At 41.9% G+C, this 22,227-nt stretch overlaps 1 protein-coding gene across 3 annotated transcripts in view; it reads left to right on the top strand.

The window, feature by feature from the left end:
* The window catches only part of LOC137267585 (uncharacterized), a 137,100-nt gene that overhangs the window by 92,893 nt on the left and 21,980 nt on the right, over positions 1–22,227 (top strand). For all 3 annotated transcript variants that reach the window (XM_067802071.1, XM_067802072.1, XM_067802073.1), the window contains exon 3: positions 21,432–21,539. In XM_067802071.1, the coding sequence (XP_067658172.1) occupies positions 21,432–21,539 (108 nt within the window). The remainder of the gene's footprint in view (positions 1–21,431; positions 21,540–22,227) is intronic.

Consider the following 22,227-nt stretch of genomic DNA (forward strand, 5'->3'; position numbering starts at 1 on the left):
ATGAACATATATGGGAGTGTATGTGGGGGCGGGGCATGGGGAGGTGAAGTTTGAATCAATGAACTGCGTCATCAGTCTTCAAAACAAATGACTATCAAAGAAAAAAATACCTCCTCCCAGTGGCTGACTGTGGGTGAGGGTGAAAGTGCGTGTTTGAGAGTGACAGTGAGCGTATGTGTGAGTGAGTGAAAGAGGGGTGGATCTGAGTGAGTGAGTGAGTTGGGTTTATCCCCATTATTACCACTTTTACAGTTATATGTCGGTATGTCAGCTAAAAGTGGGACGAAATCCCGTCGTTACTGGCTTCCTGGTTACTGGCGTCTCCTATTCTCGTGGTACTTACGAATATCAGCTGAAAAAATAATATAAACAGTTCTTTTCGTATGTATGCTTGTTGTTTTGAATGAAGAGATTCCCCCTCTAACATCTGTATCTATCAACTGCTTAATCCATCAAGTGAATTATCTCACTTGAGGTCGATGAAAAACATGGTCGTCCTCCGCTGACTTTTCGAGGCGTCTCCTATTCTCGCGGTACAACGAGAAAGAAACGTTATTACGTGTAAGGAAGGGGAATCTTATCGTGAAGGGCGGGGGAAAGTTACGATTTTTCCAAGTTGGTTAAAACTCACGAATATTCGTTACATTGCAAAATTTTGATAATTCACAGACTTGGATCACTTCCTAGTTACTGGTCAATGATGTAAACAACCGCTAAGTATCACGCATCGGCGAGAAAAGGAAACCCGAGAGAATAGGAGACGGCCCGGGTTGGTGCTTACAAATTTAGAAAACCATTCCGTTGTAGTTTAAATATATTAGCACCCGCCTGATTTAACTTCTTCAAGACATGATAGGCGTAACCTCACGTATAATGTAATACGGACAATGCAGGTAGTTCCTCGTGCCAGTGACATACATATATACAATGTTGGTTGTTTACCACTTTACATTCCAGATAATCAATACAAACATTGAAAGTATTGTAAATACCAAACTCTCTCTATACGACACTTTACTGTTGTAGTATCGATCTTCCCAAAACCTCAATACACTTGTCAATTATTTACGTCACTTTGAACTGTTTATGAATGCTCAGTATGGGCCAAAACGTGTTCATCGTAAGCCCATACCGTGGATATACATAGAACAGTTAATCACTAACGCGTCTGGAAGAAACTCCATTGGAGCATTAAGACGAAAATCGTTATTTTGAAACGGGCAAGTCACATCACCAGTCGCCTGGTCACACCTGTTATTCCTGAAGAACGCAGAGCCCAGTCGTAATACATTAATTATTAGGTTTTTATTGCCCTAACAAACCAAACAGCCACTTTACCATGTACTTTAACTGACCGGATTACCGTTAAAAAGGAAATATCTGGTGACTTGATATCATTGTTTAAACGAATGAAATATTTAAATATAATGCACACTGCATATATGTTTGAAAATAAAGAAGAAATTGTAGTATTTTATTTGCTGCGAGCGATACATAACGTTAGAAAGCGATTCCTATGCGGAAAATGGCGCGTTAAGAGCACATTCGGAATTCGACTGTGTCTATAACTCTTCGTATATTCTGTATGAAATGACAAAGCTACAGACACAATCACCTTGTCAACCATTTGTTGGAATGTCCCTCAAATAAATCCTGTTTTAACCACCAACGTGATCACTTCACTATGCAAATATACTGCGGTTATGATTCGCGAGGAGAGCGACAGTCACTTGCACGAATGAGATGGAATACAATGAGTTCTATATGTGCATATTTCCAATGCCCATTTATAGGCAAATATTCTGTTACACAATCCCATTGACTGTCGAGGCAAACAGCTGTACAGAGAGAATATCAATAGACCAACTATCGTAATTCAGCATGTTCGGTTAAGCGGCACTAGATTAGTTAAGTGTACATGAAAATTATGCAAAAGTGCCATGAAATATTCCCTTTGAGAAATCGCTAATCGTCTCCATAATGCATACAGGGCTTGTTCTCCATCTTGTGAAATTGTTTTGGTGATTTACAATATTAGAAATGATATCTGTTTCGGGTTAGGAGCACTGTGGTTAAAACTTTAGCCAAAGGCCCAAACTCCCCATATGGTAAATTGTGGGAAGCTCATTTCCGGTTCATGTTATTTGAACATTGCTAAAAGCGACGTAAAACATTACTCTCTAAATTCGACATTTGATCCGCGTTCCAGAAATCGTTCCCTCAACCAAACCGACAGCTATTCACTTGAACATCGTACAAACGCTACAAATGTACTTTCCACATGCTTCTCCCTCAGTAATCCTCTCTCTTTCTTCTTTCTATCCCTACCCTCTCTTTTTTTCTCTCCTTCGCTTTCATCTGCCGTTATCCACCCTCAGTCCACCCCCTCGCTATCTCCAACTTCACACAAACACACACACGCACGCACACACACACACACACACGCACGCACACACCTCACCCTGTCTCACCCACGCACATAAAGATAATTTATACATGTACCATCAACAAACTGCCGCGCTGTTCTCTCTCTTAATCCCCCCTCTGATTCTCTCCTCACCATCTGTATCATTTTCCTCCTCTCCCCTTCTATCTCACACACATCCATTGCCTGTTTGTTTCTATGACAGATACTGGTTTCCATCAAAGTACCAAGTACATGAGAAACAGCAACGATTGGTATCCTTCACACAGTAACAGCTTGCAACCTAACCACGATGTACAGTCGTCCAGATCCCCGTGATAAAACAGATCCACACCCTTCCGATACAGCAAACACAATATTGCACTTTTAGATTAATAGATCTGATGTGCTGGATATTATCAAATGTCCAAGTTTACCCCCAAAACATTAATACCGAGCCTCGTATGGCCAACGTTAATCAATACCATCAAGTGTGGTATTGTAATGTTGCGTTGTTTATATAGTCAATACACGTGTGACATTAATGTGACTTGACATGGCTAACCTCCGTGCTCGCTTGTCTCAGTAGATTAATTAATGTGTGCTGTTTTTAATGTCAGAGTTTTTGTTTTGTTTTAAAATCATAGAGTTTGTGTTTTGTTTTATAATGTTAAAAGTTTTGTTTTGTTTGATAATATTACAGCTTTTGTTTTGTTTCATGATGTTTGAGTCTGTGTTTTGTTTAATATTGATAGTGTTTGTGGTTTGTTGCATGTTAGAGTCTTCTTCGGCAATGTTAGAGTCTGTGTTTTAAATATTATCGATTAACGTATCGGCAGGTCATTGTCGATACTGTACATCTATTCTGTGAATACCGTGTATGTGTAAACCTAACTGTTCCCTGTACAAAGGTTGGTTCCTATTGGAACAACCGCCACTGAAATGTTTCCTCTGGATAAATTAGGTTTGGCTGTATTGGGGACAACTATAACCGGGTTATATGCACCATAACCACTGAGTGCCAGGAGTAATTCCACTAGTGTGCGTGCATGCGTGCATGCGTGTGTGTGTAGCCCTTTTTCGATAGCGTGCTCATGCTCAATGTACCAAACACTCGCCAGGACAAACGCTTTACATACAAGTTCAGGTGACATAGCGTCAACTGCGTTGTACAACAATATTCACCCACCCATCTGTATTACGAACACGTCTTTGTGTATAGCGCTGAAGCATTTGCACGCATAAGATTTATACGAACACCAACAAACCCTCCGGGACACCATTATCCAAACTCACAGGGTACGTTGGGCAATTGCTAATTCAACAAGAATACGTCTTATCTGTGTGTGGAGCTTAGTGAAAGTAGTTCTTGTTCGGGGACCCTATTTACATGTATATCGTGTCGTCATGTCAAGCGTGTTGGATTTGTGTATTGCCTCAGCGACACCATTCAGGATATGATAAACAAATGTATGTATTCTGTGTTAGTTTTTAATTGCTATATGAAATACATGGTCCTCAGAATCTGTTGAGATAAAAATGTGCAACCTCACCACCAGTTGTTTCGGAAAAGATACATGGTGACTCTGTAAGAATCGGATATTTTCGTTAACCTCACTCTTTCGACCATTCGTCACTACCTCTTGTAATTCCGGACAAGCCAGATACCCAGTTTGTGGTTACAGAGAGAGGCGAGTGTTGACGAAAGGATTTTGACATGCCAATTCCGTGATAGGGGCATGTTCCGTTGTTTGATCAAAATGGTGTCCGACGAGATTTCAGCTTCCGGGGTTAATTCAAGTCGCAACCTTTTGACCCTCTTTTGTTAAGAGAGTACCAAGTGGACGTTGGGCGTAGTGACTGAAGCGTTCCCTCGTCACACCACTGACCCGGTTTCGATTCCCTACGTGGATGCGATTTCCATTGCAGAATAATAAAACAATGCTCACCCACAATCCCACCTACCCATCCACGTTCGATTCCTTCAAGAAGCGGGTTGTACGAAACCCGTCGTTACGACCCCAACGTGCTGCGGCCAAACGTTTCAAAGGGCAGCTTTCAATTATCCTCCGGAATAGAGGATGTTTTATTTGTATCTTCAGCTTTAAGCAGCATTGCATATTATGATTGCTTTAGGGACCGATGTTCCCATTTGAGCATGCATGAAATATATCCATAAATGGTCATTTAACGCAACAAAGGACAAGATGCATATTACATTGAAAGTGGAGTTTTTGTGGATAAATTGAGTTAAATGCATTCTTTAGTAAAACATCGATTTGTTTTACAATTTCGGGTTGCCAGAGGTTCAAAGTGGTCGCTTGCGGTGGGACATGTAGATACTCACTGAATGCGATTTCCGATTGGAATATGTACTCCTGTTGTGTAAGAATGTTGTGGAACGTTGCCATTAAATAAGGCCAAGGTTGAATTGTCCCAAGTGTTCTGCCCACCAGTTCGGATAAGTCAAATAGTCCCTTGTTTATTCCGTATGACGTCATTGAATTATTTGGGACTGAATGGTCCCCAAGGGAGTGCTGCAGGCGACGAGACATGCCGTTAGTTTAGGGATGAAAATCTCACCTTCTTCAAGAGCTAATGCGTGCTGAAAGTGGTGGGAATGGATGGGGTTGGGGTGGGAGGTTTATGAGAAGTGCTGGTATTGTTGGTGGGAAGAGGTTTACGTGGGCTGAAAGTAGGGTGAGGCAGCTTGACTTATCTTAGAATTATCAACGTGAGCTGAGGGTTGGTATATTGTGCGATCGTGAACATGGATGCTGTAACGTGATAGTTGGAGAAAAGTGGTATAAGATAAGAGAAGGATGGGTTGGAGAAAATATGGTATATGAGAAAGATGGATTGGGGAAAATATGGTATAAGAGAAGGATGGGTTGGAGAAAAGATGGTATATAAGAGAAGGATGGGTGAAATAACTGAAGAGTGTGGATGTTGGCTTGAGTAGGAACGCGATGGTATGACGCCGAAGGTTAAGGTGTAGTTTTGTTTGTTGATTTGTTTGTTGTTTGACGCCACTTTCAGTGTAAAGTCTCTAAATAATCGAGTCTGGATCAGACAACCCAGTGATCAACAGCACGAGCATCGATCTACGAAACTTGTATACCATGACAAGCGACCTCGACCACCCGGTCTCGTTAGTCGCCTCTCACGACGAACATGGATTACTGAAGATCAATTTTAACCCGGATCATCACGGGTTGATGCTACAATTTAATCACCAAGTATGAGGTGAACAGCAGGGATGCTACAGTGTGCAAGCATGAGGTGTATTGATGCATCAGCAGGCAAGACTCCGGAGTAGGGGTGGTATAAAGGTACAGGGAAGCTATAGCGCCAGCCCCTACACAGACAACTCACACGGGTAATTACTTGCGCGCTCACTTCAGGAAGACCGATTGTGATTTAATGCAAAACGAATTGAAAGGAAAAGAAATTGCTCTTTCAGAGAAGTTTAAAACTCATAGTTTTGATTAAGAAACTATTTGATTTTGCAGCTGAGGCTGAAACTACCTCACCTCTTACCTCCTAAAAAAACCTCCAGCCCTCGTCGTTCACAATACTGATTTCATTAAATAAAGGTATAAAGTGTTGCTTTTTCACATTCTTCAGCAGAAGTCTCAAATGCTCATTTCCCAAAGATCAGAGAGCTTATCTGTGATAGGTTTGGCTACTTATTCCAAAAGGGACGACTGCTGACTGTGAACACAACACATTGCGAGATGATTATACAGTGCCATTTAGAATGTGATCTAATGCAGCATACGTTATATTTGGGGTTATACTTTCTTAGCAAAGAACAAATTCTAGCACTTTTCCCATCCTGAATTAGAACCCTCGTACAGATTGACAAAAGGTAATCCCAGATATAACATGTTTGATCGATGTATGTTTGCAGATAGGATCACTGTTACCGTATTCCCTTCAAATCAAGTGTCGGGGCCCACCCCTGTCATCCCACAGCACACTACACCTTATATATTCTTCTTCCATAAATCATTTCACGTCATCGTATCCCAACAGCGTACAATACTCATGCTGTTGACCACTGGTTTGTCTGTCCAAACTCGATTAATTCTACAGACCGCCGCCTTATAACTGGAATATTGTGTGGCGTAAAACCAAACGCACTCACTCACTCACTCGCTCACTTACGCCCAGAAGGGAAATTGCATGTACTGAAACATATCGTATTCCCTGCGAAAGGGCAAGCCCTCCACGGTTATTGCTCAAAATAGGTTCATGGGGTAGATCGGAAGGTGTTTCCCCATGAAGTGTTTTCTTCACAGCCGGTAGCGTTCTAAACAAAGTTGGATCGCATCTTTGTGATGTTCTTGATGAGGATGTAGAGGGGTGCGTGGATTTTATTCATATGCATTTTGTCACTAAATTTTTGAAAACAATATATTTACTTCTAGCTTTTCAAGAAAATAGTGTGCCAAAATACAAAATGGTGCCAAATCTGTGGGTTGTTTTTAAAATAAATGGTATAGCTTAAAGGTTTGATAAAACACGTGGTTTCTTATCTGAAGTTGACATGTAAAGTTCTACACCAAACCAAGGCCCGCGGAAGTTACCAAGTACACAGGCATGTCTGGGGTGACGGGGTGCTGCCTCAACGCGTGTTCTGTATATTAACGTTTGTAGAACCTTCAGTTTCCGCACCAGATTAATTAATCAGGTGCACCTGTGACGACGTGTGTTCGGACAATGGAGACCTGGACGTTGCAGAGACACACCTGTCTCGAGGCAGACTCAATTGTTGGAATACTTCATTCGTGTCAAATGCTTATTGATCTTATCATAGGATTGCCGGAAGACTCCATATTTTCTAGTGTTAGTCTGGCGGATATATATTGATCGTTTTGCTTGCTGTGGTGGAAAGGTCATCGTGTGTCCATTGCACGGCTGTTCGTGTGAGACGATGGAACGATGGAACCTATTTTCCGTATTGACACCATGGCCTAAAGTCGGCTCTGATGTCGGTTCCTTGGTCTGACGTGGACAATGTGGCCTGTTGTTGGCTCTGACATCTGCTGTCGGCTCTGTGGTTTGATGTCATCAGCTGTCGACTCTGTGGTTTGATGTCGACTCTGTGGTTTGATGTCGGCACTGTGGTTTGATGTCGGCTCTGTGGTTTTCTGTTATCTGCTGTCGGCTGTGTGGTTGATGCGGCTTTGTGGTTTGATGTCATCAGCTGTCAACCCTGTGGTATGATGTCGGCTATGTGGTTTGATGTCGGCTCTGTGGATTTATGTCGGCTCTTTGGTTTGATGTCATCTGCTGTCGGCTGTTTGGTTGGCGGTCGGCTGTGTGGTTTGCTGTCGGCACTGTGGTTTGATGTCGGCTCTGTGGTTGTTTGTTATCTGCTGTCGGCTCTGTGGTTGGATGTCGGTTCTCAGGTTGGATGTCGGCTCTCTGGTTGAATGTCGGCTCTGTGGTTGGATGTCATCTGCTGTCGACTCTGTGGTTTGATGTCGACTCTGTGGTTTTATGTTATCTGCTGTCGGCTGTGTGGTTTGATGTCGGCTGTATGGTCTGATGTCGGCTCTGTCGTTTGATGTCATCTGCTGTCGACTCCGTGGTTTGAGGTCAGGTCTCTCTATAGTTTGATGTTATCTGCTGTCGGCCCTGTGGTTTGATGTCAGTCCTCTCTGTGGTTTGATGTCATCTGTTGTCGGCTCTGCGGTCATGGTTTTCTTATCGGTGATCTATCCCGGCACCTGTAGAATCTCACCCTACTGATAACGCGATGCATGTTGGAAAGTCCCCCGGGATTTCAAGTTAACGAGCTGATACGCGTACGGTTGTGTGTTCAAGTTTATCTTGTATTGAAATAACAACAGGGGACATGCTGTCCATAATCATAAAACGTGCTGAAAGAAGAAGCCGAGGTGAGATTACGACAATATGATGAACCTGTGTTAATAGATCGCAATGCCAAACTGCATACAAAGTGTTCCCGAAAAGTCTATCTTGTCAGAAACACGGAAGCATGCTTTGTATTTCTCCCCTTTCTTCATTCCCAAAACTTCCCCCTAGCATCAAAAACTCACTCACTCAATCAGTGTGTACAAAGACAGGGGCGGAGGGGCAGCTAAATGGGTAAAGCGTTCGCTCGTCACGCCTAAGACCGAAGGGTTCGATTTTTCACATGGGTACAATGTGTGAAGCCCAAGTCTGGTGTCCCCCACCGTGATATTGTTGGAATGTTGCTAAAAGCGGCGTGAAGCTGAACTCACTCACTCACTCACTCACTCACTTTTCATGCAAACCAACGCACGCATCTCTTGATATTGCGTTCGTTTGTTTACGTTTCTGAGGAAGTGGAACATCCACTGACATTAATCCTGACAGCCTTGTAAGAATATATAATATTTACAGTCGCCTTTGTGTCACCCACAAGTAACATCGACACATTAACCTACAATCTACCACTGACCGGAAAATGTGATTGGATTAATTTTCCTGTCTGCGTGAGAATGTTCATGTATTATCGGGCTGTTGGCCATTCTACAGTCACACGTCACAATCTCGGGGACATGTTTATTCCATGCTTGATTACCAGTTTGCGTTCATTGCAGATATCCATCCGCAGTTGTTCCCATTATATAGTCCTGTTGCACGAACGCTGCTCGCGGATAACTGATTGTTAATTACATGTAATGTCAAACAGCGGTTAATTATCAAAGACTTGGGGATAATTTGGATGTTTATGTATGACCTATGGCTTGTAGTTTGTGGACAGACACTTACTAACACCAACTTTGGGAAGTAGGTCGACTGTGCACTGACTTGTGCTGATGGAGAAGCTAGGGTGGAACACTAAATTGATAAATGATGATGATGACGATGATGATGGTGATGATCTTGAACATGATGATGAAGATAATAATGATAATGTCGAAAAACAATAATAATTAATCATAGTAATGGCGACGTGTTGATGATGATGGTGATGATGATGGTGATGATGATGGTGATGATGATGATGGTGATGATGATGGTGGTGGTGATGATGATGATGGTGATGATGATGGTGGTGGTGATGATGGTGATGATGATGATGGTGATGATGATGTGATGATGATGATGATGATGATGGTGATGATGATGGTGGTGGTGATGATGATGATGATGATGATGATGGTGGTGGTGGTGGTGGTGGTGATGATGATGGTGGTGGTGATGATGATGATGATGATACCATCAACGATGATGAAATACTTGTAACGGCGACGACTATGCTGCTGCTGATAATGCCGCACTGATGATGATGGTGGTGACGATGGTAATGATACCATCAAAATGTTTAAATATTAGTAATGACGACCGCGATGATGATGTTGATTTTGTAACGATGTTAACGATGACGACGATGACGATGATGATTATGATGCCAGTTTACATGTTCTATTCGTATACGGATGTGGTAGGGGGTAACCATCCATATAGTAAAGAACGACGAGATTATGCAAGCAAGCATCACCCGCAGGCAAACTGTTGCGCAAATGGGGTTGCGCAGCATGGAGAATATGACCAGTCTTCATATATGTGAGCGAAGCAAGCAAAGTTTCGCGACGTACTTCCCTCGCTTCGGATCGAAAAATATTTTTCATGTCAAAATAAAATATCGCCACCATCAAAGGTACACTCACATTTCCTCACTTTGTTGTGATTTCAGATTTCCCTACCCCATGTTTGATAATTACTCACATGAAATATGTTTTATTCAAAATTTTAAATGCCACTCGTAGTATTCAGATCGTTCTTCACCTCCATTACCCCTCTCATCTTCCGGTTGAAAGGAGAGACAAGAATAAGCAGAAATGAAAAAGAACTACCATATTGTCTAATTTTATCATGAACCTGATGGAGTTTATTTGTGTGATCTGTCGTCGCTATTGTTAAAATTTTCGTAACATTTATTCTATATAAAAACACCCCTGGCGTAATGTGCGAATGAAGCATTCGAGGCAACTGTAAGTATTCCACATGGAATAATCCCCTCTAGTTCCTTCACTCCGTTGAACCGGAAGCTGGAAGGGGGAATGGAGGCGAAGAACGATTTGAGATACCACTAGTTGCGCTCAAAATGTTGAATGAAGAATATTTCACGTGAGTAATTGTTCAACTTGGGGTTGGAAATGTAACTACAACCAGGTGAAAAAATGGGTGTATACGTTTGATGGTGGCGATATTTTTTTTTGACTTGGAAAATAATTTTCGAACCGAGGCAAATGCGTTGCCAACCTTTGCTCGCTTCACGCGCATGTAGACGACTGGTCATTTTCTCTATGCTGCGCAATCTATTTACGCTACAGTTTGCCTGTGCATCACCATAACCTCAATCTAGAAAACATGTTTCCTAAGATCCCGATCAATGCGCCTCATACAAAATTATTACAAATCAAATACATCACTGGATGTTGATTTATCATTGCTGAACAGTCTATGATATTTTTTTCGGATGGAAGGAGCACAGATTGTTTCAATCACACAGGCCATGGCGTGTCTTGTGCAATCAGTGTTAAGGCTCCAGCAATCCAGTCTAACACTTCCGGTAGACTGATTGGCAGACTTCGATCGTCTCATAGCTTGGGCGTTTCACGATTAGTCTTGATATTTGCCAATAACTTCGCGTTTTTGTCGAAAATGTAGACCATGATATTATGGCTGTTTTAGAAGTGAGGGAATGCGGTTTTACACCGCTTTTAGCAATATTCCAGCAACATCACGGCGTTCACATCAGAAACGGGTTATTTTACCCATGTGGGGAGTCGACCTCGGGTCTTCAGCGTAACGAGCGAATGCTGTAACCACTACGCTACCCCACCGCCCCGGTTGTTTTGGCACTTGAGGGAAATGCGTGATCTGTTACAAAATCGATACACGGCCATGATATCCCCGGAATATTGCTAAAAGCGTGGTAAAACTAAAGTCACTAACTACAAGACCGATACAGCTCCCAGTTCATGGACATGGAACACCATTCGATTGAATCCCAGTCACGGCCACTTGCGTCGAACTAGATGACAGGGCCACTTTCAGTGTTCCCTTACAAATATACCGCGTTCTGTATAATAGTATATTATTCAGAAGCATATAGACTCAGGTATATACTTAATAAGTATACGAGCACTTAGCCGTCCACCTTCCTCAACAACCCGTGAAGATCCGGGTTAGAATTGGTCTTCAGTAACCAACCAACCTGCTTTATTCAACTATGGTCGTAGAACTGTGCTTTGAACCTATTCCCAAATTGGAAACAGTTGGATTTGGTCGAAATGTGCCCGGATAGTCACCTTGGTAACTATGTGGACATCTAATTGCATGCCATAAAGTTAAATTATTAGAAGTCACAACTAACTTGGCGAAAAAATACTCTGCAAGTAGGTTCTGTAGTTGATGGATTTAAAGGTGATCATCGAACGTTTCCACAGAGTTGATGAGCAAGTCTTTTTATACAGAATTACTTCATGTCTTAAGCATAAGTGGAATTACCTAAGACCGTTTTACCTACAGTAAACTGTGTCTGTAGCGATGACAAGTGCAGTTCGTTACGAACGGAGTTCGTTTTAAACGGACTCATTTCGACTAAAACAGCAAATGAAAAAATGACATGGATGGACTATAAAGGCCCACAGTGTTCGTAACATCCTTCAGCTCGTTATAAACGTGTTCGTTATGAAGGTAGTATCTAAGGTCTGACAGCCTTTGGGTATCGCTCACTGACTACCTTCAACAGAAAATGACACTGATAATTCGTGACTGTAGTTACGTCTATCGACGGATATTCGTCATGCAGACGTTAGTTTCCTCCCCACGGTGTATAACGGTCTAATGAATACTGTAACAATTCTATATTCATTCGAACTCCGTCACGATTCGCACGGCGCCTATTGACGACTGGCGCACCATATGTTACCTTGGGCCGCGTTAACTGTATTATAGGGCGTTGTCAAGGTAAATGAAGTACTTAGTCCAACTGTCATACCTGCCTTTGGTAACACCTGGCACAGTGTATTGTCAATTTAGGTTTAATTGCACAGTCGTGGGTTTGCGTGAAATTGAGTACGTGAATACAGTTAGCTATGTAAACTTACATCGGGCACTGAAAGACCTCGTTGTTAATTAATTCCACGTGGTATCACTGATGCTGTTTCTAGCAGTAAACCACTTTAATATCGAACCTCATTAAAACGGAAAACCATTCTAACGGTGATTGCTGTGCTGAAAGTTGTGAAACATTTCTTCTTGTTCCTTGATGCCAGACCCGTGAAGGTCCCGGGGTAGAATAGGCCTTTAGCAACCCATGCTTGCCATAAAAGGCGGCTATGCTTGTCGTAAGACTAACGGGATCGGGTGGTCAGGCTCGCTGACATGGTCGACACATGTCATCGGTTCCCAATTGCGCAGGTCGATGCTCATGTTGTTGATCACTGGATTGTCTAGACCAGACTCGATTATTTACAGACCGCCGCCATGTAGCCGGAATATGGCTGAGTGCGGCGTAAAACTAAACTCACTCACTCACTCACAATGAGTGAAATGAGTACAATGTGTGAACCCCGCCTTAATATTACTCGAACATTGGTAAAAACGGCGTTAAACCATACTCACTCACTCACTTTTTCCTTGATGTAGGTAGAGGTGACCCACTCGCCGTGGGCGCAGGACTTACTCAGAGTTAGTAGCTTAGAGCTGCGCCCCTTGCTCACGCTAAAGTGTACTTGTAGTTCGGATCCCGGTTTTGGGTTTGTCTGTACCTGTGTTTTTGGGTTTCATCAAGGTGGTATATCCGATACCCACTTTCCTCTCGCACTAAGCCCTGAGTGTTGCTAACGTTACTGGGGTATTATTAAATGAAGTGTTAAATCAAAGTCACTCTCTCATGCGTCTTGGGTCTTTACATGTAAATCGATATGCAGTCAAAACAAAATACACAGACATAGACAAAAGAATAATGTCAACACCGATATTATATATACACCATAAGTATATATGCTTACATATCCGTGAACGGTTAAGTAAACTCATTTTGTGTTTTGCTGACATTGTTACTAAAACATTTCACATCGATTGAAATAAATATTACAAAACATTAATGGAATGTCAAATATGTCATGAGTCTGACAACACATCACAAACCATCAGGCTATGGACAATGTCATTGGAGCGATAGTTCGATGGGTCAGCCAACGTTACAATCTTAGTTACCTACATGGATAACGTTGGGTGATAGTTTGAACGCTGTCTTATACTGACGAACTTGAATAGAAACATACTACACCTATTCTGTCCCACCTGTCATCCGAAGTCTAGGCGACTCAGCTTGTCGTAAGAGGCGACTAACGGGATCGGGTGGTCAGGCTCGCTGACTTGGTTGACGCATGTCATCGGTTCCCAATTGCGCAGATCGATGCTCATGTTGTTGATCACTGGATTGTCTGTTCCAGACTCGATTATTTACAGACCGCCGCCATATAGCTGGAATATTGCTGAGTGCGGCGTAAAACTAAACTCACTCACTCACTCACTCCGAAGTCTAGCTGCCCCACATGCAATTCTGATTCTCCTTCAGCCGAGGCACTCAGTAACACAGCCATAATAAGTCAGTATTCTAAATTTGTGTTTATCCGTGAAGATCCGGGTAGGAATTGGTATTCAGCAACCCATGCCTGTTGTTAGGGGCGGTCAAGGTCGGTAGCGGGTGGTCTCTTTTATGTAAATAGATGCTCATGCTTTTGATCACTAGATTGCCTTCTGCCATCTCGATTGTATAAAACTGCCGCCATATTGCTGGAATATTGCTGAGTGTGCGTTAAACAAACAAACATTATGTGTTTGACCAAAGGTACTTGTCAAATGGTGCCACTGTGTTAACTGAAGAGAATATCCTCCGAAAACACACATCGTATGCATCCATATTTGCTTCAGTTCTAAAACCTGAAGACAAATAGGTTCTCGTTTGCAGTGGATTCGAAAGCTGAATAAAAACAAAAAAAATGAGACAAATTAAACTAAATCCCCGCGGAATAGCCTCATTCTTAATACAATCAAAGAAAGACAGAAAGAAATGAGACAAATGGAACGTGGAAGCTGAAAAAAATTGCTGGCAGTTGAAAACAGGAATACGTTTTATCATTTCAAACCATTAACTTTTTCAACTTGCATAATTATTGATGATTCTTTCTTTGAGGATAGAATGTCTGGTCGGATTGACAAAATGTAAACAAAGTGATCGGACAAAATTTGGGTCATCTTATCTTTGAAATCGTTCTCACAGACATTTTGGGCGGTGGGGTAGCTTCGTTTGCTGACCACGTCGTAGGTCTGGGTTCGAATCCGATCACAGGAGTAATGTGTGACCCCCATTGATGGTGTTCCGGGTGTGATGATGCAAGAATATTGCCGATAAAACAGCATAAAACCTTACTCACTCACACATGCGTCGTCAGAGGTTAAGATAACACAAATGGCCCAGTATGGCAAACTCGACAGCAGGGCTTGAGCTTGCCATGTGACTCGATGACTATTGCTGTGTACCTGTGAGCTGGACTTATGTGACGCTGCACGTATCTGTTAAATATTGAATCATACGTATGTAAAATGAGTTTGTTGTGCATACAAGTGGTGTGTTCCATAATTAGGTGATCCTCTTGGGTGATTCACGCTAGAACTATTAAATATGTTCCTTGGATGCAACGCTACAAGTAACGCTACCATGCTGTTTTGGTTTTGGTTTGTTATTTGTCGCCACACGCCAATATTCCAGCTATATGGCGTCGGTCTGGACCAGACAATCCAGTGATCAACAGCATGAGTATCTACGCAACTGGGAACCAATGACATGTGTCAACCAAGTCAACGAACCTGACCACCCGATCCCATTTGTTGCCTCTTACGACAAGCATGGATTACCGAAGACAAATTTTAACCCAGATCTTCACGGGTATTCAACACATTGTGGGCGGTGGGGTAGCCTTGCGGTTAAAGCGTTCGCCTATCACTTCCAAGACCTGGGTTCGATTCCCTACATGCCTCCTGCCTGTTGCTGGAATGTTGAAAAATCAGCGTAAATTTACCCACTCAACATGTGAAATTCTGAGTGAGGGACATTTGTAGTAATATCTTGCCTGGGGATCCCGGGAATGAGCATTTAGCGTCGGTATTCGAACCTTGTCCTCTGTTATTGCTACTCGTTGTAGGTAGTAATAATGGGTTCCCACCTTTAACGGACTTTGGGATTTGCGTGTTTATTTCGTCGCGGTAGGAGTTCAGTGTTTGATAGATTATTGATTGGGTACAAAACAACACCAGACGCACTCATCCACTCACTTACTCATCCACCAACTCACCTGCCACGTCACTCACTCACCCACAAATCACTCACTTATACACTTAGCAAAACCCATGCTCCCTTCTCCAAATCAACACGTCACCCAATCAATCAATCAATCGATCAATCGATCGATCGATCGATCGATCGATCGATATATGAATCAGTTGAACCGCCCTTATTGGCTGTGTTAAGCATTACACCAGACTGACCTTTCGCTGCCAGACGCAGACAACGACGACAAAGACGGCACCTACGTCGGGAAATGCCGCCGGCTGATGGATGACAGCCCGTCCATTGTCAGACACAGGCCGTTGTATTCGGCGCTCACTCTGATCCATTTCCCCGTATACGCTGTCGTAGATTGCCGTTACTGTACACGTGTCTCCAGGTACACTCGGTGTTATATTCTGGGACACAAGCAAACTCTGACCATATATTTTGAAGCAGGTTTTCAATATTGCTTGAAATGAAACTTTTCTGTCTAAAGTCGATCTCAAATTATTAAAGCATTTTGTGTATATAAACTCATAATCTAACATATACTCTACCATGTGTTGTGGTGGGGTAGTCCTGTGGTTAAAGCGTCCCAACAATGCAATATATCAAGCCTATTTCTGGTGTCCCCGTCGTAATACCATATTCACTCACTCATTCACTTATTATATTAAGGGATCTCGATATCTAGAGGATGATTTAATCTAACCTATCCTCACTAACAATATGATAAGCCGGGTTCATTCTGAGTCATATTTCAGTAAAATTAGAAAACACCTGGGTGTTGCCATGCGTGTGACAAACGGACCATACACTGAGATCATTGCTTAACACCTGTTCTGAGCCATGGCCTTACAGAGCACACGCAGTTGCCCTGGTGCAGATGTCACCTAAAACGGGGATGGTCTCAAACTATTTTTACCCAATTTTATTTACGTGTAGGTTCACGTGGCAGAACATACTGGCAAACAAGGATAAGTTGAGCATCGACCTGATAATTGACCCGTATCAGCACGTATGAGTGCCTCCCAATGGCGCTTGGGAAGCGGCCCCAGGTTGTTCGCGACCTCGCGAGAGTCGAATGAGCAAGGCGTGTACAGTTACAGGCGGATTCAATTTCATCGTCGTAAACGCGTTCTCTGCGCCGGTCCAAGTTAACCTTGTTTGTCAGTAGGTGTATGCTTTTATCTAAATGTGCTTGAATAAATGTGGGAAGGTTAGAAGCTTTGAAAGGGGGTGATTATTGGAAGTGGGAGTTTCTGAAGTACTTGTTGTTCTTGGGTTCTATGGTCTCTATGTATCAAAATCCGCATCCCTGAAAGTGAGGTATGATAACTGATATATCAAGGCTAACATGGCTACAGTCTTTACAGGAACGTGACCTTCACCTTCACGTGTGCCTACGACTACGGTTCCTTCGGCACCGTTTGACACGTCTGAGTTGACTGTTTGGCGTACGTGACATATTTGGAATATTTCCCCCTGTAAACCCTTCGATCAGTCACCCGAATCATATGTATATTACGTTTGTCTAGTGACTGAGTTTTATGATTAAGTGATACTTTTGAGAGATTCACACGAAAACTAGATAATACGTTCCTTGGATGCAAGTCAAGGAGTAATTCAGCGTGTATAGCCTAGTAGTTAAAGCGATCGCTTATGCCGAAGATCCGGGTTTGATTCTCCTTATGCTTCCCGCACGTTGTTGGAGTGTTGCTAAAGCGGCGTAAAACACCATTTAAGCTTACAAATTGTGCGTGAGAGAATATTGCAATGGGATTCGAACCTTGTCCTAGGGTGTGGCGAACGACACTTTAACCGCGATCTGCTCGATCTACGCTGCGTAGGTGTACTGTGCCTGCGTCCCATGTCGTCGAACACAATAATTATGCAGTCCGGTAAAATAGCTAATATTGTTTTAATTCCCTCCCAGATTCAAATAAATTCAAGGATACCTTCTGCTTATGCAGTTTAGATGAACACCAAATCAATTCTTTATCAAAACTAATCGTTTATGTCGCATTTTGGTTTTGAGAAGACACCCTGTGGTCTCTTTATTTATACCGTATGTGAAAAAAGCCTCAGAGGTTCGGTAATACGTCCTGTCTAAACTGGGAACCATCTTTACCTCTCAAGTGTAAAGAACTTGTTTAACGTCCTACTATATATTCCGTGGTGTATCAAGAGTACAGCATGTGCAATCGCATGTTTTACAAGATGTATCAGTGCAGCAGTGCTGACAAAACTGCGTGGGAGTAAATCGCCATCTTGTTATTTTCTAACATATACAGATGTATACCTTCAATTTTCTCCATAATTTTCCGTGGTTAGGTGTTTTATTAAGGTACCACCGCCACCACCACTATCACCACCAGTGTTCGAAATAACGACCTGCCCGCTAGCAAAATGTTAGTTGACCTTTGCCCGGGCCTGTCAAAAGTTGCTGAAGCTGGCCTTCCTGGCTGGTGATAATTGAGGAGTTGATCATATTGCCTGAATCCTGACTTGCTTATTTTAGCGACAACACCTTCCTCAATAACACAGTCAAAGAGTCAAATGTACGTTGTTGGATATTGCTTTGTGCCAGAATCTCAGGAAGTCAGAGATGATGAGTAGACACTATTAGATTTCGAGGATAGCGAGTCCCAAACAGCTCAAGATCCTGAATGTGACAGCTGCTATGATAGTGATGGCAACATCTCCGATACAGACAATTATAATATGGAGGGTCGTTCCAGTGATGATGACTGAAGTCCTGAAGATAATTTAATATGAACATAATTTGAAAATGTGTGGGTATATCTGAGAATGTATCCCATCCGTCAGAGACTCAAAGTTAATGGCCAGACATCGCTACACGCTTTCAACTTTAGCGTAAATGCCTGTCACCACAACTACCGCGAAGGCTTGTGTAGATCAGATCTCATAAAGTACATGTCATGTATATGTGTGACAATCAATGAAATCAAGCTAGTCGATAATAACTGACAGAAAAATAACGACAGTCGTTTCCGCCCGCTTTGTGAGATCAGCTTCCACCAGATGCATCAGTGATGAGTTGAAATCGCGAACGTTCCCATTAACCTTACACGAGTTGTCGGCCTTGTGACAGACAGATTTCTTAAAGAAATGCGGTAACGAAACTGCAGAGCAAAAATAAAATACACTGAATTTGATTTTATGTCCAAACGGAAATTGGAAGAATTGTTTTAATATTGATTATTTCTATTTAACCATCATTCTTTTCTGCGATTTGTATTTTGTATGAAAATATCTTGGTTCAGTGAAGGATGGTAAGAAGTGAATTTGCATCCATATGACGCATACCATGTTTCAAATGTCAATGTATGATAAAAAAAACATGGCATTTGATGAATTTTTTAATAGTAAATGTCTAAGATGCCCATCAGGAGTTCTGTGTTGTGCGGATTTATTCTTTTATTTTTTAAATATTTCAAATCATTTAATTTCTTTTCGAGTGATTTAAGCCTATAGTCAGGTAAATTATTTTTGTACAGAATATCATCTGCTTTATATATTTTCAGCTGATAATCAGGGGAGTGTATTATGACAATATAGATGGTAGTACAACATACTATGTATGACTAAAAGGTGACTGGTTACTTTGATGGTTTGTTGTTTAAGAATGCACTCAGCAATATTCCTACCCTATGGCGTCAAATACTGAATGGTAGCTTTGAACTTTGAACATTATTTTTCAAGAATATTGACACAGATATGTGCTTTTTTATCAAGCATCGGGTGGCCAGGCTCGCTGACTTGGTTGACACGTGTCATCCCAGATCGATGCTCATGTTGTTGATCACTGGATTGTCTAGTCCAGACTCGATTATTTACAGACTACCGCCATATAGCTGGAATATTGCTGAGTGCGGCGTAAAACTAAACTCACTAACTTACTATATAGAATTACATAGTTAAGGTGATGCCAAACTGTTCCTCTCTGTGTGTATTGTTCGTAAACAAACGAGATGAAGTTATTGTTGTCTTGTTGAGATGGTATATGTACCAGAGTTTAAATCGAGGACTAGGCCAATAGCAATTTCTGTGAGCTGTTTCTTTGTGTGATATGATACTGGCAACAGTACATATACACTGTTCCAAGCAGTGTCCACCGCAGTCACGTGATTACATGTCCACGATCCATTTGTGACCAGCTCGTGTTATTCCGGGACAAGCCGAATAGCGAGTCTTGGAGTTTACGGAAAGGGGCGAGTGGTGACGAATGTGATCGTGACTGAGTGATCAAAACTCGGTTGATTTAAACAAACTGCCCAGTCGAATGAGGCGCGGCAATTAGCGGTGTAGAGTTGCATCCCTAGGACCCCCCAGAAACCTTTCATCGTAAGATCGAGTCTCTGTCAGCCGACCATGTCTGTATATTTGCCTGCACCATACCAGTGATCAAATGTTGACTACTCCAATCACATAGGTTCGAGTCTCTGTTTGTGCAACATTTTAAAAAAAATAAACATGTAGTTTTTTACAATCATATATTGTTTGTATATGTTATATGATGAGGATATATTAATTTTCAAATTTGAACGAAATCGGTGAAGAAATGGATTTCTGGAAAAATCTACCGGGACACTAGTTACGTAAAATACACATGTATTATTGCTAATCATAACATATAAAACCAATATACGATTGTAAAAATCTAAATTTTTATTTTTTTAAATCATTGTCCAAAGAGAGATGTGAATTCATGTGACTGGAACACTATTCAAAGTGATTCCTGGAACAATCAAAACGGAACTAAACCCAGCTCACACAAAGTATTTATTTCTGGAGATGCTAAATGCGTTCGTAAAATCCCATTCGGTTCACAGTGTAGGGTTCACTCCTTCCAAAGCTGATTGTTGGTTTGATGTTTCCCGCCGCGCTCAGCATTTTCTAGCTATATGGTGGTCTGTAAATAATCGAGTCTGAACCAGACAATCCAGTGATCTACAGCGTGAGCATTGATCTACACAAATGGTATAGGCTGACATGTGTCAAGCAAGACCACTCTTGACCTGACCTCTTGAATCGACTAGTTACCTCTTGCCCTACCTGACTTGGATGACATAATGACATATGATGCTCATCCTGCTGATCATTATTGGACTGGGTGGTTCAGATTCGGTTCTTCTAAAGGGATATCCTGAGCAATGGACGCTTTTAGTGATTAAGAGAGACTCAACAAACAAGCCACTTCAGTGTCCGTTAACACACAAGGCAGCATATGAAAGCTTTTACCTCGATGACTTCCCGATTGACCAATCCTTGCCATGAAAACAAAACAAACATAAACATACTATCTGTCATCGACCGACATCTGGTTTGTACTCACATTAACGCACACTCTCACACAAATAAGTCATACATTAAATCTGCAAGAGTTGATTTGAAGATGGTAGACTCTGATATTGTTTTATGCTATAGTCCAAAAAAAAAAAAAAAACTGTGCGCGCTGTGAAAATCCACGTAGATTCATGCAGGAACAAATGTTGCTTTCCATGGTGAAGATACGCAAAAACGAAAAACATATTTTGAATTCATTTTAAAAAAAATAACCTAGGATAATTTTCACTTTAACAGTTTTTTTTTCAATGACCACATACTAGTGTTTGTAGTCATTATGTCTCCATTGTTTCTGTTCTATTTCAGCGCACAGTGTCTTGAACTTGTCGATACACGAGGGATTATGGGTAAACTGCTCTCGTGCCTCCAATGCAACATCACCTGATGTTATATGCAATTCAACGAAAGGAAGAGGTAAGATTTCATTTACTTCAAGGCTCTAATACAAGTGAACTTATTTTCAGTAGTTCTCACCGAGCATTATTAAGATAAATGTTACGCTCTAGTCATTGTTTACGCAGAGGCAGTATCTGTGTGACGTCATAATTGATGACGTTCCATATGACTCTCGGACAATAGAACTGTATTGTCTTCACTTCTTCACACATTTTCTGCATTATCATCTCAGAAAACTAATTTTCTAATATTCATCAATCTCATTTGGGAGGACAAATCTGTGGGCCCGACTAAAACCTTTTCATCTCTATTAATGATGGGATTGAGTTACATCTATTTCAGCACTCCTTTCTGAGCTTTACACACACGCACTCCATTACAAAGGGTTGTTCGGGTCTCTGGACTGACAAAAGTAACAGAAGCGGACATAAAATATTCACACAAATCCTTGTGCACGGGCGACACCTGTCTGTGCTGAAGCCGTGTTTATCCATACGATTACGCTTTTCACTGATTTACCGCAAACCGGATCAATGAAACATTGTTTAGGTGGAAAGTCGATGAAACGTGACATTCCGTCAACATCCGCCGACGGCTGTGTTAAACTGGTTTCACTGCATCCCTGCGACGGGATTCGTTAACGTAATCCCATCATTCATCTGTTCAGACGTTGTGCCTGCTAAAAACGGTTTAACGAGGGTATGAT

This window comes from Haliotis asinina, chromosome 16, assembly GCF_037392515.1.
Source record: "Haliotis asinina isolate JCU_RB_2024 chromosome 16, JCU_Hal_asi_v2, whole genome shotgun sequence".
NCBI classification, from domain to species: domain Eukaryota; kingdom Metazoa; phylum Mollusca; class Gastropoda; order Lepetellida; family Haliotidae; genus Haliotis; species Haliotis asinina.